The 14,304-nt window shown below is 47.8% G+C and overlaps 1 protein-coding gene across 1 annotated transcript; it reads left to right on the forward strand.

Annotated features, from left to right (window-relative positions):
* Positions 1-11,470: 11,470 nt before the first annotated feature.
* Positions 11,471-13,796, forward strand: IER5 (immediate early response 5). Its single transcript, XM_060277512.1, has one exon. It carries the CDS (start codon positions 11,639-11,641, stop codon positions 12,443-12,445), a length of 807 nt encoding a protein of 268 aa, XP_060133495.1. The 5' UTR covers positions 11,471-11,638; the 3' UTR covers positions 12,446-13,796.
* The last annotated feature ends 508 nt before the right edge of the window (positions 13,797-14,304 follow it).

Raw genomic sequence — 14,304 nt, forward strand, 5'->3', positions numbered from 1 at the left:
AACCCCTGCCCCAAACACAGGACACATAGGTTGGCTTCACTTTGAAGATAGAGCCCACACTTCCACTACTTTTTCTGGAAGAAAGACAAAATCTGCCTCTTTGTGCTTCCCATTTTTTGTTCTGTTGAAGCAGCAAGACCGCCGGGCCCTTGCACCATTTTGCATGGACCCTCCTGCAGCTCTGGCTCCCTTTGTTCGGGGTTTGCCTGACCTATTTGCTTTCATTGTGAACTGAAGTGGAACTCCCAAGGCTTGGTCGTCGGCTGTCATCTCCCTCAGGTGTTCCATTGTCATCCAGCGCTGGATTATTAGAAGTTGAAAGCATCACACCCAGGCCCTTCTTTGAAATAAGGCAGAGGGAAGTGGGGGCCGCGGTGGAGAAGGAATGGGAAAAGTCTGCCTCCTCCCTCTCTGCACTTCAGAAACAAACATCCATATGAATTGGAGCTGCGCTGAATATTTAAAAGGCAGTCTCCTGCGCTTTGAGATTCTGCTCATTATTGTGACATGCTCTCAAGGGAGTTAGAGGGCCGTGAAGGCGCGGAGCTATAGCGCCAGGTATCCGATCACAGGGAAAGTAGACGCAGGCCCAGGTCCACGGCTCAGTCGCCAGAAGCAGTCCTTTCTGTCTCATCTCATCGGCACCTCTGATCTTATTCTGAAAAGCTGCTTCTCTCGCAGAGGGCTTGTTAGAGGAAGGACTTTGTTGTCAACCTTTTTTTTTGCAGAGGGGATCCTTTAATCTGCACAGATACCTTGGGACCCTAAAACCCGGTTCCACAATCAAATCCGAGCAGCTGAAGGTGCTTGTTAAAAGGCCTCTGCTCTTGTGCTTCCTTCAGAGTGGTGACTTCCATCAGCTTAACAAAGCTTCTTGGCTTTACGTTTTTTGCACAGAGCCCCAGGGCTGTGCCTTCTTTCTGCAACCTTGCCTCAGGCAGCAAATATTTCCATTGCCTTAGATGGGGAAAGTGAAAAGTCCGAGTATCACCTTGCCTTGTTACTCTGTTGAATGGTACCTTCCATTTCCCGATTCTGCCCTACTTACGGTTTTTTTAAAAAATCTATTTTTAAACGCTCCTCTGTATGTGACAAAATGTACATTGCGGCTTCAGGGGTTAGGGAAGTTCCTTATAGAAGAACCTGCCTTATTCCCACCAGCCCTTGAAGTGTGCTGCAGATTTTTGCTGTTGCAGGGCAGAATGGCGGCACTGGTGTAGAGGGAAATGCAAGTAGGAAGCGATTGAATAAACCCCAATGCTAAGAGAGGTAGGGGAGACGCAGCTGGACTTCATCCCTTCCCTTCTGAAGGTTGCCCCATAAGGTACTCATTAAGTATATTTTCTATAGATGGGGTGCTGTGTGTGTGTGTTGTGGGGGTGGCAGGAGGGGGTGGCCATGCATTCACAACCACCCACAAAGGCAATTTAATCCGTTAAGGTAGTGCTGCTGTGTGCTCACAGTTTGTTTCCCAGTGGCAACTCTTGATTATATTAATTCTATTTTTTTGGGGGGGGGGATATGACCAAGTGGGAGGGAGGGACGTTGCATTGTAGTTGCGCGCGCGCACATCTTGATGTGCGCATTTTGCTTCCCTCCTGTAACTTATACGCAACAGTGGCTACAAAAAAAGAGAGACGGGGCGGATTCTTGCCAGCAACGCCTCAGAGAACAATAAAAAGATTCTAGGCAAGAAGGCAATAGATTTATTGGCCGAATACTAGTTGCTAAAAACCCAAAGTGGTGCAAGCACTGGCAAAAGATGCATTATCCTTGCATTCCATAGAATCAAAGAATTGTAGACTTGGAAGGGACCCTGCGGGTCATCTAGTCCAACCCCTTGCAATGCAGGAAGATTTCACCCAACTTGGGACTCAAACCCACAACCTTGAGTTTAAGAGTCTCACGTCCTACAGACTGAGCTATCCTCAAGGCCTTCTTAGTTTTTGGTTACCAGCACAGCAATGAGGCTTATGACAATGAACGAGGAGATTCCCAAGAGAGGCTTTTACACCTCCTTCGTTGCCCCACAGCCTTGCAGGGCTGCCCAAGTGGGTCTTACTCTTCGATGGTTGCTGCCACCACCCTCCCAATTACTCCTGCAACTCAGATGGGAGGGAACTTGCAATGCACTAAAAACAATGACTTTTTAAAAATGGTTCTGAGCCAGTGCGCCAGAACTCTTCGGCTCAACCTACACCTTTGCGGTTTACTCAGTGGAGCAGCAGCAGCCCACACTTTCTCCGAGTCTCTCCCAGACCTCCGTTGGACCATATCAGTGAGGCCAAGAGGGGGGGTCCGGGTCTTGTTGTCTGTGCAGACCAGGACCTCCATACACAATGCCCAGGTTTGTGCCCTGGGGAGGTCACTTTGGTGCTGCGAACACAGCAGTTTCTGTCTGCGGCAGGAATGTGTGGGGGGCTCTGAATTGAGAGGGGGGCGCTCACTGCAACGGTTGCTGGAGACCCCCATCCACACCCCGGAGATGCATGACATTGTCTCTTGAGACAGACAGATGCCAACAATACATATTAGAGCTTTTACCTATTGCCAGGATTAAAAAAAACAAAACACCAAAATTGTACCATCCCAATGGAGCTTTTTGTTGTTGTTGTTGTTGTTCACCTAAAGCAGGGCTATGTGGAAATTGGCTCCTGTTTTAAAATTATCCAGTTTTATGTTCGCAGCAAACAGAGCCGTGGCTACGAGGCTAGGCAGGTTTTTTTGCCCCGGGTTAAGTCTCCGGAGGGGCGCCGTGGGTGAAATAAAGCATAGTTTCACTCCTGCAACACATTTGCAACGTAGGCAAGGCAGAGAGAGGGGGGGGATAAGGGAGAGGAAGGGAGAGAGAAAGAAAAAAGAAGAAGAGAGAGGAAGGGGAGAGCGAGAAATCTTCTGAGAGCTTCATGATGAAGTAGGAATCTGAACACAGGCTTCTAACAATCACGCTTCTGTCTGACAGCGGCTTTTGTTTCCCTGCCTCACTGCTCTGCAAATCCTGTTGGTAAGAATTGTTAATGCCGCTCTGTCATTCTGTTCCCATTGGTTCTAGACAAGATTCTGCATGCTGTATGCGAGAATAAGTCTCCTGGCGGCTTTTGACCAGCCTGGATGTGGATGCCACACGTCACCTAATCAACGATATTTACTGCCTAAAGGCTACACCATGCACTTCTTCAATGGATGACAAGTGCAAATTTAGGACAACAAGCAATCTGTCACGAGCGCACTTTTCTGCAATTATGAATGCACACCGCAAGCTGTTTCCTGTTTGGCGCTTCCTTATAGTGTGGTCCGATTTCCCTTCTAGGTGGGGTTAGGATTTGATTTATTCCTTCCATGAAAAGGTTTCCCTGTCTCTGTCATCACCTGCTCTGCAGTCACTAAAAAAATCAAATCTCTTCCCCCCCTCTTAAAAAAGGGGGGGCACCTTTGTTGCAGCTGAGCACTTGGAGGGAGGATTGTTGGTTGTTTGTCAAACCCTTCCAGAACAGTTAGATCACAAGGGAGAGATTAGCGCATAAAATTACACCCTCCCCTCCCTTCTACCGCCATGCGCGGGGGGGGGGGAGGGAGCCATTTCTCCAGGACAGAGACATTGAAAGAGAGAGAAAAGCAGCGCAGCTCAGACCACAACCAATAAGGTTTCCATGTCTTTGTAGTGCATCAGTACCCAAGATTATAATATAATCTAACCAATCAATGCCTAGAGGCAGGGAACCCCAGCACCAGTTCTGAACCAATCACAGGCTCTGCGGAAGAGAAACACAGCTCATGTGGCGTTCACAACACACACACTCCCTGGGACAGACAACAAAGCCGCCGCCCAAGAGGATCTGAACTCCCAAGGAGCCATGGGACTGACTCCAACTGAAATTTAATCATGACATCCACCTGGGTCTGGAGGAGGGAAAGGAAAGGAGAAAGTCACAGGGGGAACCAGCACCAAAACATCTGCCTTCTTAAAAGGGCAATGCGTTCTTGCTCCTCTTTCGACAAACTGAGAGCAGCCATTCATTGCAGTTCACGGCATCTCAGTGATCCCGAAAAGAAGCAAAGTGCTGTTGCTGGGATGTTTAAAACATCCAAGAATTAGGGTTGGAAATGTAAAGAGAAAGAAGGCTCTTTTTATCATATGTGGTGGTCTTGTAGTAAGGTTAAAACTTACTGGGAAATGATATATAACGAATTGAAAAAGATGTTTAAAATAATGTTTGTAAAAAAACAAAACCAGAAGCTTTCCGTTTGGGAATTACTGTATAGGGACAAAACTACCCAAACGGTATAGAAATTTATTCATGTACACTCTAAGCTTGGTTGTCGAACGTAATCTGTTCCGGAAGCCCGTTCGGCTTCTGAAATGTTCAACAACTGAGGCATGGCTTCCGATTGGTTGCAGGAGCTTCTGAAAAATGTTCAGCTTCCAAAAAATGTTCAAAAACCGGAACACTTCTCAGTTTGCGGCGTAAGGGAGCCGGAACGTTCCAAAACGGAGGCATTCGGGAGCCGAAGTTTGACTATATGCGACTACAGCAGCAAGAATTTTACTTGCAACAAAAGGGAAAGAAGTCACAGTGAAAGAAGATTTTTTTTTTACTTTAAGAAGTGTGACTGGTATTCTAAAGAATGTGTGCTCTTCAAAGGGTCTAAAGGGCTTTACAAAAATCCCGTTTCTTACAATCTGTTGCACTCTGTTGTGCGTATGGAGCTCTTGTGTTTGTGGAACACCCAAGCACACACACATGTACATAAAGACTATTGGGATTCTTAAAAGTGACCACTGTTTTGCACTCCAGTGTCCAACAAAGGAGACCCAGATTAAGGATGCAATCACCTCTTCCTCACATCCTTCTGAAACAATAGTTTCCCCCCTCTCTATACAGTACTGGTGGCTTCAATCAGGAAGGGCACATTACCCAAGCGCCCTTCTCCTTTCCTGCTGTTCATGGTATTGTTGCATAAGCAGTAATTTGCTTCTCTTCCACCCTTTCCCTTTCTGTTTTCTCCTCTCTTATCTCATTTCCAGTGAGGAAGCTGCTAAGGCTGCAACCATCTTTTCAGCTAGTGCTCTTTGGCGATCCCTCGTAGCCGAGTAAGATTGTCTTCCATGAACACGGTCTTAAGAGTGAATCCGTAAGTGAGTGTGGAGACCAATTCTGGATCCACACGTCCTTCCACGGTGGGGACATAGGTTTCCAGGTGAGGGTTTGCCAAACGTGTCTTCCTCTTTGCACATTTCTTCCTGAGTTCGAGCGTCTTCAAGTCCACGACACCTTTGGTAAAGGATGTTCTCTAATTTGAGCGCTCGCAGGCCAGTGTTTCCCAGTTATCGGTGTTTATACTATATTTTTTAAATATTTGTTTTGAGAGAGTTTTTAAACCTCTTTTATTGACCACCAGCATTACGCTTCCCATTTTTAAATTTGGAATAGAGAAGTAGTAGACTGGAACATGACCAGTCCAACGAAGTTGATGTTGAAGAATCATTGCTTTGACACTGGTGATCTTTGAAGCTTCTTCTAGTAGTAATTCCTATTCGGTCCAGTGGGACTGACATATAGAACTGCATTGTTAGTTTTTTACTGTAGTTCTTCTGCCTTTTCTTTCTCCAGATGGCATTAAAAGGCCAAATCTACCCCCCCCCAAGTAACCACAATCCAGGGACCCTGCTAGGGGATAGCTGGGGGAAGGGGGAGGGCTTGAGACCCTTGTCTTTTGTGCCAAGCCCAAGATCACCTGCCCCTTTCCTCCCTAAAAAAATGACATAATTTTTATGTTTTTCTTTGCAGGGAGTCCAACCATCATATACGCAAAGTGTGGGGGTGGTGAGATCACCAGGCACTCTCCATCTTAATTTGCCCTCACACATCTGTAGATAGAAATTTAGGGATGCCATATGTCCAGGTTTTCCCAGGCACATCTGGGAATCGCTAAGAAAAACGGCGTCCAGGCGGATTTTTGCTGAATCGGCAAAATGCCCAGGAAAACCCAGACATCTGGGAAGTTGGGCTGTTTTATTTTTAAAAAATCAAAGAAAAGCCCCAAAACGATTTTTTTTTGGGGGGGGGATATTAGGTGGTGGTGGAGCTCAACAATACTTTTGGGGATATGGCAACCCTCATAAATTAGCAAATTTGCATCATGAGCTTCTGCCCCAAGCCTTTTATGCACCTTGCAGCCCCCTCCAAACTCACCAGTTATTCCTGTGCTTATATTAGCTAGCTAAAGGTAGCAAGTAAACTTCAAGACAGGAGGACCTGAAGTACAGGTGCTGAGCTGGGAAATCCAGCAACGTTTCTAGTGATATTTTCAAAAGAGATTTTCTATAAAAAGCCATCTTTTTGTAAAATGCAAACAGAATCGTGCCTTTTTTTGTGCCTGCATTCTAATAATCAGAGTAGGACCAGAACCTGTTGCTGGGCTTTGGCACTTTAGACTGGCTCATATGCCTGATGTTCCCCCATAGAAAGCTCTAGATATCAGGGATAAAACTAACTTGGTACCTTGCTCCTTGTTACCTAGTCTTAAAGGTAAAGGTAAAGGGACCCCTGACCATTAGGTCCAGTCGTGACAGACTCTGGGGTTGCGCGCTCATCTCGCATTATTGGCCGAGGGAGCCGGCGTATAGCTTCCAGGTCATGTGGCCAGCATGACAAAGCCGCTTCTGGCAAACCAGAGCAGCACATGGAAACGCCGTTTACCTTCCCGCTGTAGCGGTTCCTATTTATCTACGTGCATTTTGACGTGCTTTCGAACTGCTAGGTTGGCAGGAGCTGGGACTGAGCAACGGGAGCTCACCCCGTCACAGGGGTTCGAACCGCCGACCTTCTGATCAGCAAGCCCTAGGCTCAGTGGTTTAGCCCACAGTGCCACCTGGGTCCAAATCTACCAAAATGAACAAATTGTACACCTCCGATTATTCAGCTGCTTAACCCAATTGCAGGTTTACTCAGAAATGTCACACTGTGTTCTGAGTGTGCAATGAAACCTAGTACTACCCCGCCCCCCCTCCAAGAGAGAGAGAGAGAGAGAGAGGGAGAGGGAGAGAGAGAGAGCAAAAAATCAATATAAAATTCTGGAATTGTATCCTGGAGTTAGTGATTACTGATCATTACCGACTGCAGCATGTCTCTCTTTGCTGTAGTGAGATTTTGTAATAATGATTTTGGCTCTGTGTGTTTGCACTTAATCCTGATTCATCCTAAATAGTTGTTGAGGAGCATCATAAATTAAGACTGTAATTATGGGGGGCGGAAATCAGTATACCTGGAGAGTCATTCATGCAAACATTTTGACAGTTGTTATGAGCCTGCAGGGGTACAACTGTCAGGTGTTGTCAGAAGTGCTTACATGGCCAAGCGCTACCAGCAATTATGACTAGTTATGGCAATAATTGCTGCTGTGGCACATAGCAATGCATTTCTATGGACCAAGATACTCAAAATATCAGAAGAGGGAAGGAAATAGCATGGATTGAAAACATATTTTTAAAACCCCAAGAGAGCCTATAACAGCAAAGACACACGGGGTGGGTTTTTCTTAATATGCAGAACAAAAAAATATTTGATGCAACAAAGTGTAGAAGGGTAGCCTAATTATCATGTCAGAACAATTCGAAGATATATTGATATATTGATTTATACAGGTAAAACTCGGAAAATTAGAATATTGTCGAAAAGTGCATTTATTTCAGCAATGCAGCTTAAAAGGTGAAACCAATATATGAGATAGATGCATGACATGCAAAGCAAGATATGTCAAGCCTTTATTTGTTTTAATTGTACTGTGATTATTTGTCGTTAGGCGGGTCAATTATAAATGGAATGGAATTAATGAAATGTAATAGCGATGTTTATTATTTTTGTATTATTGTAACTATTTGTTTTATTACTGTGGAATTTCCAAAGGAAAGCATTTGTAAAATAAAAAGATAAAAATAAAAATATTAAGTTGCATTACTGAAATAAATGCACTTTTCGATGATATTCCAATTTTCTGAGTTTCACCTGTATATTCAATATATAAATTATATAAATTCAATAACAATTACAGCAGCAGCAATCAAGTGTTATGTGGTACATCCCCTCCCCCTTGACTATCAAGTAAGATGGGCATTCAGGCATTCAGGGTCCGCATTGGAACTCAAGCTGGCAGGATGCGCATGGCAGGACCCAGCAAGGCTCATGCTGGTTGCTGCAGCATCTGTGTGTGTCCCCAGTTTAGCAAGAGGAATCCAGAAGCTTGGCTGGGGTTGGGGCTAGAAGTTATTGAGACAGTTAGCCCTTGCTGACAGCCAAAGATCATAAAATGGGCTTGTGCTGGAAAAAGTTTACTCCTGAGTAAATGCAATGATGCATGTAAAACCAGGATATGAGCCTAATTTAGCTGGATGAGAATCTGTATTTGCAAGTAAATGCTGGCCACATGGTTCCAAGCACAGTCTGAGAGCCCTTTGGCTTGGAGGGGGATACACTACGGGGGGGCTGGATTTAGTATTCCCAACAACTGGTTGCCAGAATTGCCCATTGTCTACCAAAGTCTATGAACACATCCAGCCAGCGACTGCATGTATGGATCGATTGGATCAAAGTTGAATTCGGCATAAGGGTATTACAGGGCTACGGCCTAAATTGATCCTGTCCAAGTTGGGTGCTGTGAATGCTTACTTCGAAGTGAGCTCATCTGTGAGTTCATCTGCACTAGAGTTTAATGTGCATCGGAAGCTCCTGGTGTCTCCATTCCACGCTGGCACATACATGATGAACTCCCTTGCACTTTCCCCCTACCATATTTGGATTTTCCCAATTTGAAGACAATCTAATAAAGGAAGAGAATCCAGTACGAAATTGCATGCTACCTGATTGTGGAACCCCTTATGAGGGTGAAGTGTTTTGTTTTGTTTTGTTTTGTTTACATGTATTTTGTTGGGTACCATCTATTACCACACAAGCAACTTCAATTTGCTTCCATTCATCCAAAGAAAAGGCTGCCAACTGTTATTTCCTACAAGGAATATATATTCTTTGATTTTTAAAACAGCTCTTGTCCACAGAACTGCTTTTGCACAAAGCAGTCCTTGCAGGTAAAAACTGCCCTTGCTAGTACAGGAAGCAGGAAGAGAAAAGGAGAGTTGCTTTCATGGACGCAACTCCAAATTCTTCCCTGACTTGGAGTGACACACACATTTTTATTTCTGACTGATCCTTTCTGGAAAATCTAGTGTATTTCAAAAAATATATTAGAGTGGGCCGCATTGTCCTCAGGATTCTTGGCTGGGAGGACAAACACTTTTTAAATTATTGCTTTGACTACTCTGCATTGGTATATTGAAAAATATTGCATTTTTTAAAATAAATAAATGTGTGCAAGCTCAGGTAAGCAAAAACCTCAATACGTTTCCACCACAGACGTCAGGCTGCCAGTAACTCGGGAAGTATCGTACTAATTGAGGAAGGGGACAACAACACACAACGCAGATGTATTGCACCAAATACCACCCACTAGTGTGGATGGGAAACATCAAGACAGATTTCAGAGGCATAAAATTGAAAGTATTCATGTGCCGAAACAGAAACGGCGACCCACTCATTAATGCCATAGGGTGGACCCAGCCTGTGTTCAGTAGGCTTTTTCTGGGGTAAATGTGTTGTAGCCTTTATGTGCTGCGATTTACCCTAAACTTGCAGAGTGCGTCAGATCAGGTATCCACATAAAGTCCACTGTGAAAAGAATGTCACTACAAAGGTAAGACAAGTGGGGGAATCCAGGGAGAAAAATGCCTAAATCACACAGAGGTTACTCACTTATTTCCCTTGAGTACTCTCTTAAAGGCGAAGGTAAAGGGACCCCTGGCCATTAGGTCCAGTCGTGACAGACTCTGGACTTGCGGCGCTTGTTATTGGCCGAGGGAGCCGGCGTACAGCTTCCAGGACATGTGGCCAGCATGACAAAGCCGCTTCTGGCGAACCAGAGCAACACAAGCACACGGAAAGGCCATTTACCTTCCTGCTGTAGCAGTACCTATTTATCTACTTGCTCTTTGACGTGTTTTCGAACTGCTAGGTGGGCAGGAGCTGGGACCGAGCAACGGGAGCTCACCCTGTCGCGGGGATTCAAACCACCGACCTTCTGATCGGCAAGCCCTAGGCAAAGTGGTTTAACCCACAGCGCCACCCGCATCCCGTCTGAGTACTCTCTTATTTCCAAGTAAACCTGTATAGGGTTGCACTGTAAATCATTTTTAGAAAAAAGAAGTTAGGTTGTAATCCTAATTGTGCTTAAGATCAATTATTTCATAGGCCAATGGCCATAGCTTGGCAGAAGTGACAAGGACCTGGCTATTAAACTATGACTGTTGCTGATTCATTGAGTATGCATAAGCTTTCCCACTGGTAAAATTAGCATGTTACCGGTATTTACTTCCTCTGAAATGGGGAAACAGGTTACTTGTGTGAGCTTTGCTTTACATCAGCTAAGTATTAAGGAGCTTTCTGCTAGGAAGTTGCCGAGACTTTGACCTGTGTTTTACCCAGGAATTTAGGATTCAGCACTGTAAAATTCAAAACACATTGACAGCTCTGCGATAACAACATTGTGTTCAAGGCATTTTGCTTGCATTATGTCAGCATTCCTTACAATAAAGTCAGCATCGTTCTCCGTGTAAACAGCAAATGGCTAAATTGTAGTTGATGCCACACAGGTTATAATAGCTTTAACTTCAATCCAACCATTTGCTGTTCATATGGAGAATGATGTTTTCATCTCATGTGAATTCCCACTTTTTGCTCTGTAAAAATTGACACGAGGGGAGATTAGGGTGATGGTCCACCATCCAAGTGTCCCCATTTTCCAAGGGGCAGTCCCAGATTTACAGGAGTTGTCCTAGTTTCTGATTTGATCCTGGAATGCCCTGCTTTTCCATAGGATGTCCCTATTTTCATTGGAGAAATGTTGGAGGGTATGGCATAGGGTGTCCCTATTTTCATCGGTGAAATGTTGGAGGGAATAGAACAGGGAGGGGACAACATCAAAATAATAAAAAAGCTTGGATCATCTGGAAGCGCCAAAAGGGTGTAGAAAGGCTGCGATCTTGCACACGCACGCTTCCTGGAGGAACAAGCGCTGCTGTTGAATTGGGAGAGGTTCGCTTACCTGCACAAAAACCCTTTCTTGCAACCCCTTATTTGAAACCCCCAACGCGCAAGGAACGCTTCGCCTCTTTGAAGCGCGGGCTCAGCAGGCGGGAGGGGCGGGACCAAGGACACATTCGAATCTCGCTTCCCACGCTCCCCATTGGCCGAGCGCGCGGGGCGGGCGCGCGCATGAGGGAGGAAGCCGGGCGCGCGCCGGAGGCTAGACGGGGGTGGGCGGAGCCGGGCAACCGCCTGCTGCTCTGATTGGCTCCGGCGCAATGCGCCCCGTTCTCAAAACCGCGCGCTCCGGGCTGGGCAGGCTTCAATCGGCGGCGGGATGGAAAGCGGCGGGTGTTGACGTTCTCCGGGCTGCTCCTTGGACGGAGACGCGTGGAGCGCAGTGCGTTTTGCGCGGACGGGCCGCTCTCGCTTGCGTTCGCTTTGGGCAGTGAGCGGCTCGTAGCGCCGCCCCTCCTGGGCACGGGCCCGAGGGCATCCCAACGGGCATGGATTGCAAGCTGGAGGCGCAGCGCATCGTCAGCATCTCGCTGGGCAAGATGTACGGCGCGCGGGGCCAGCGCGGCGGCGTCAAGCTGCACAGGAACCTCCTGGTGTCGCTCGTCTTGCGCAGCGCCCGGCAGGTCTACCTGAGCGAGTTGGATGGCGCGCAGACGGCGCCTTTCCCGGCTGCTGCTCCGGGGCCGATGGCGCCTGGTGCGGATCCACTCCGAGTAGTAGGAGGACCTTCCAGGCTGCCTGTCTTTCCTCCATCGCCTCCGTTTTTCCTGCAGCCGGCGGCTCTGCCTTCGGAGCGCAGGGCTCCCCCGTCGCCGGATTGGGAAGCTAATCGGCTGGCGCGGCGCTGCTGCTGCGGCGGCGGCTGTACCGGTAGCTGCTCTTCGACGGGTGATGCCGGCAAGCGGCCGGCCGAGGCTCCCTCTCCGCCCTGCTGCCTGGGGAAGCGGGGCGCCGCTGCGCAACGAGGCGAGGGAGCGCCGTCGGGGAGCTCCCCGCTGAAGAAGCCGCGGAGGGAGCGGGAGCCGCTGAACCCGAAGCACCACGACAGCGGCGGCGACCTGGAGACGGGCAACGTAGCCAGCCTCATCAGCATCTTCGGGTCAAGCTTCTCGGGACTGCTCGGCAAAAAACACTCGGGCGCCGGGCGGCGCCGGCGGAGGGAAGCCGAGGAAACCGACGGCAAGGACGAGGAATCGGCCGGAGCAGCAGCGGACGCCGAGCCGGGGCCGATCTGCTGCGAGGAGTCCGTGCTGCGCAACCTCAACCCTTGGAGCACGGCCATCGTGGCTTTCTGAATTTGCCCATCCATCCCCCGGTTGCATATTATTGGGACCACACGGGGTGTGTGGGGGGAAGAGGGGTGGCTGCACGTTGATCCAGGTTTGCTTCGGATTTCAAGCGGCCCGGCTGCTCGCGACAAGAGGCTCCCTCCATGCGCCGCCCGTTCTTTTCCCGCGGAGGGATGCGGGAGCGACTGGACCAGGGCAGGATGCGGAGTTTAAAACTTCGGGCGGGGTGGGCTGGAGGGATGGTTTCTTCTCCGTCCCCCCCGGCTGTGATTTTGCAGTCTGCGTGGAAGCAGCTCAGCGTTTTTCTTCCCTCCCTCCCTCCCCTCCTTCCTTCCCTCCATCCTCTGGTCGAAGCGGTTCTGAAGGTCATACCCTTGCCTTGTTCTCGTGCCGCACACATGTTCTCCCGAGCAACCCTTGGAAAGTTTGCTGTAAGATTAGGGTTTTTTTTGGGGGGGGGGGTAAGCCCCTAAAGCACAAGGCTTGAAGGGCTGAGAAGGTGTGTTGGAACTGTGTTTGCAGATCTCTTGAGCGACACTTCTCTGGGGCGATTACTCCCAGGCTCCTTTGTTTTATAAAGGTTCTTGGGAGAGAGGACCTCCGAGGACACGTTCTACAATATTCTTCCTCCGGTTGATGTGTTTTTGTATGGCAGTTGTAAACTTCTGGCGTGTGCAACACGCATTAAATATTTTGACATTGTTTAAGCTGCCCTTGTGTTTCTGCCGTCTCTGGGCTGGGGAGGGCGTGGGTGCTACTTTCTCTTCCCCCTTCAAATGGTTGATCCCTTCTTGAACCGCCCTGAGACCTCCAGGTATAGGGCAGTATATAAGTTCAATAAATAATAATGATGATAATAATAAATAATTTAGCAGCAAAGGCACCGGGGAAGGTGTGGATAAGCAGCAGGCATAGCACTGATCTGGGTTATAGCAACTAGGGATATAGAGGGGAAAAACAGGTTGGAGGCAAAGGAAGCAAATGTCCTTCCTTTGGCTGAGTTATGTGGGGTTTGTCTCAAAACATCCTCTTGATTGATGCCATAAGCCACATCTCTCTCGGACCTGGTTGTGGTTGGTTATAAAAACTCTTGCTGCTCATGAGCTATCCAGTTTGCGCATGTTTGCTTACATGTCTCTCAAAACTCAGTGGGATTTGCTCCCAAGTAAGCCAGCATTTGGCACTGTCTGCAGACAGCGGCACTGCACAAACGACGCAGGCTACAAGCATAAGAGGTGAAAATAAGAAACACTGGCATTTCTGCTGGGAAGGAGTCATTCAAAGCTGAGACGCGTTCACAGTGCTTGAAAAAGAGTGATGCTATCCTGTGATGGCCGTTTGAAGGTCGGCGGTTTGAATCCCTGCAACGCTTGGTCCTAGCTCCTGCCCACCTAGCAGTTCGAAAGCACGTCAAAGTGCGAGTAGATCAATAGGTACCGCTACAGCGGGAAGGTAAGCGGCGTTTCCGTGTGCTGCTCTGGTTCGCCAGAAGCGGCTTTGTCATGCTGGCCACATGACCTGCAAGCTGTACACCAGCTCCCTCGGCCAATAGAGCCAGATGAGCGCCGCAACACCAGAGTCGGTCACAACTGGACCTAATGGTCAGGGGTTCCTTTACCTTTTTACCCTGTGATGGCAGACAGAGCTTAAATGTTTTAAAGGGCTCAGCTGATCTTAGATGTAGATGTCTGCTGAGAACATAGTAAAGTGGTTAGAAACACTGGGCAGTGTTGCCCTTTGTGACACGGGCAGATTTCACCCAAAAGGCTCTTGTAACGTTATCCCAGAAGAACAAATGGCCTCATGGGAGTTGTACTCCAGTTACTGAGGGCTTTCTTGGGATATTTCCATTAAATGAGGAACAA

Source organism: Zootoca vivipara, chromosome 7, assembly GCF_963506605.1.
Source record: "Zootoca vivipara chromosome 7, rZooViv1.1, whole genome shotgun sequence".
NCBI lineage: Eukaryota > Metazoa > Chordata > Lepidosauria > Squamata > Lacertidae > Zootoca > Zootoca vivipara.

Excerpts from the sequence above, each read along its gene's own strand:
- IER5 (XM_060277512.1), top strand. The coding sequence starts at position 11,639 with ATGGATTGCAAGCTGGAGGCGCAGCGCATCGTCAGCATCTCGCTGGGC.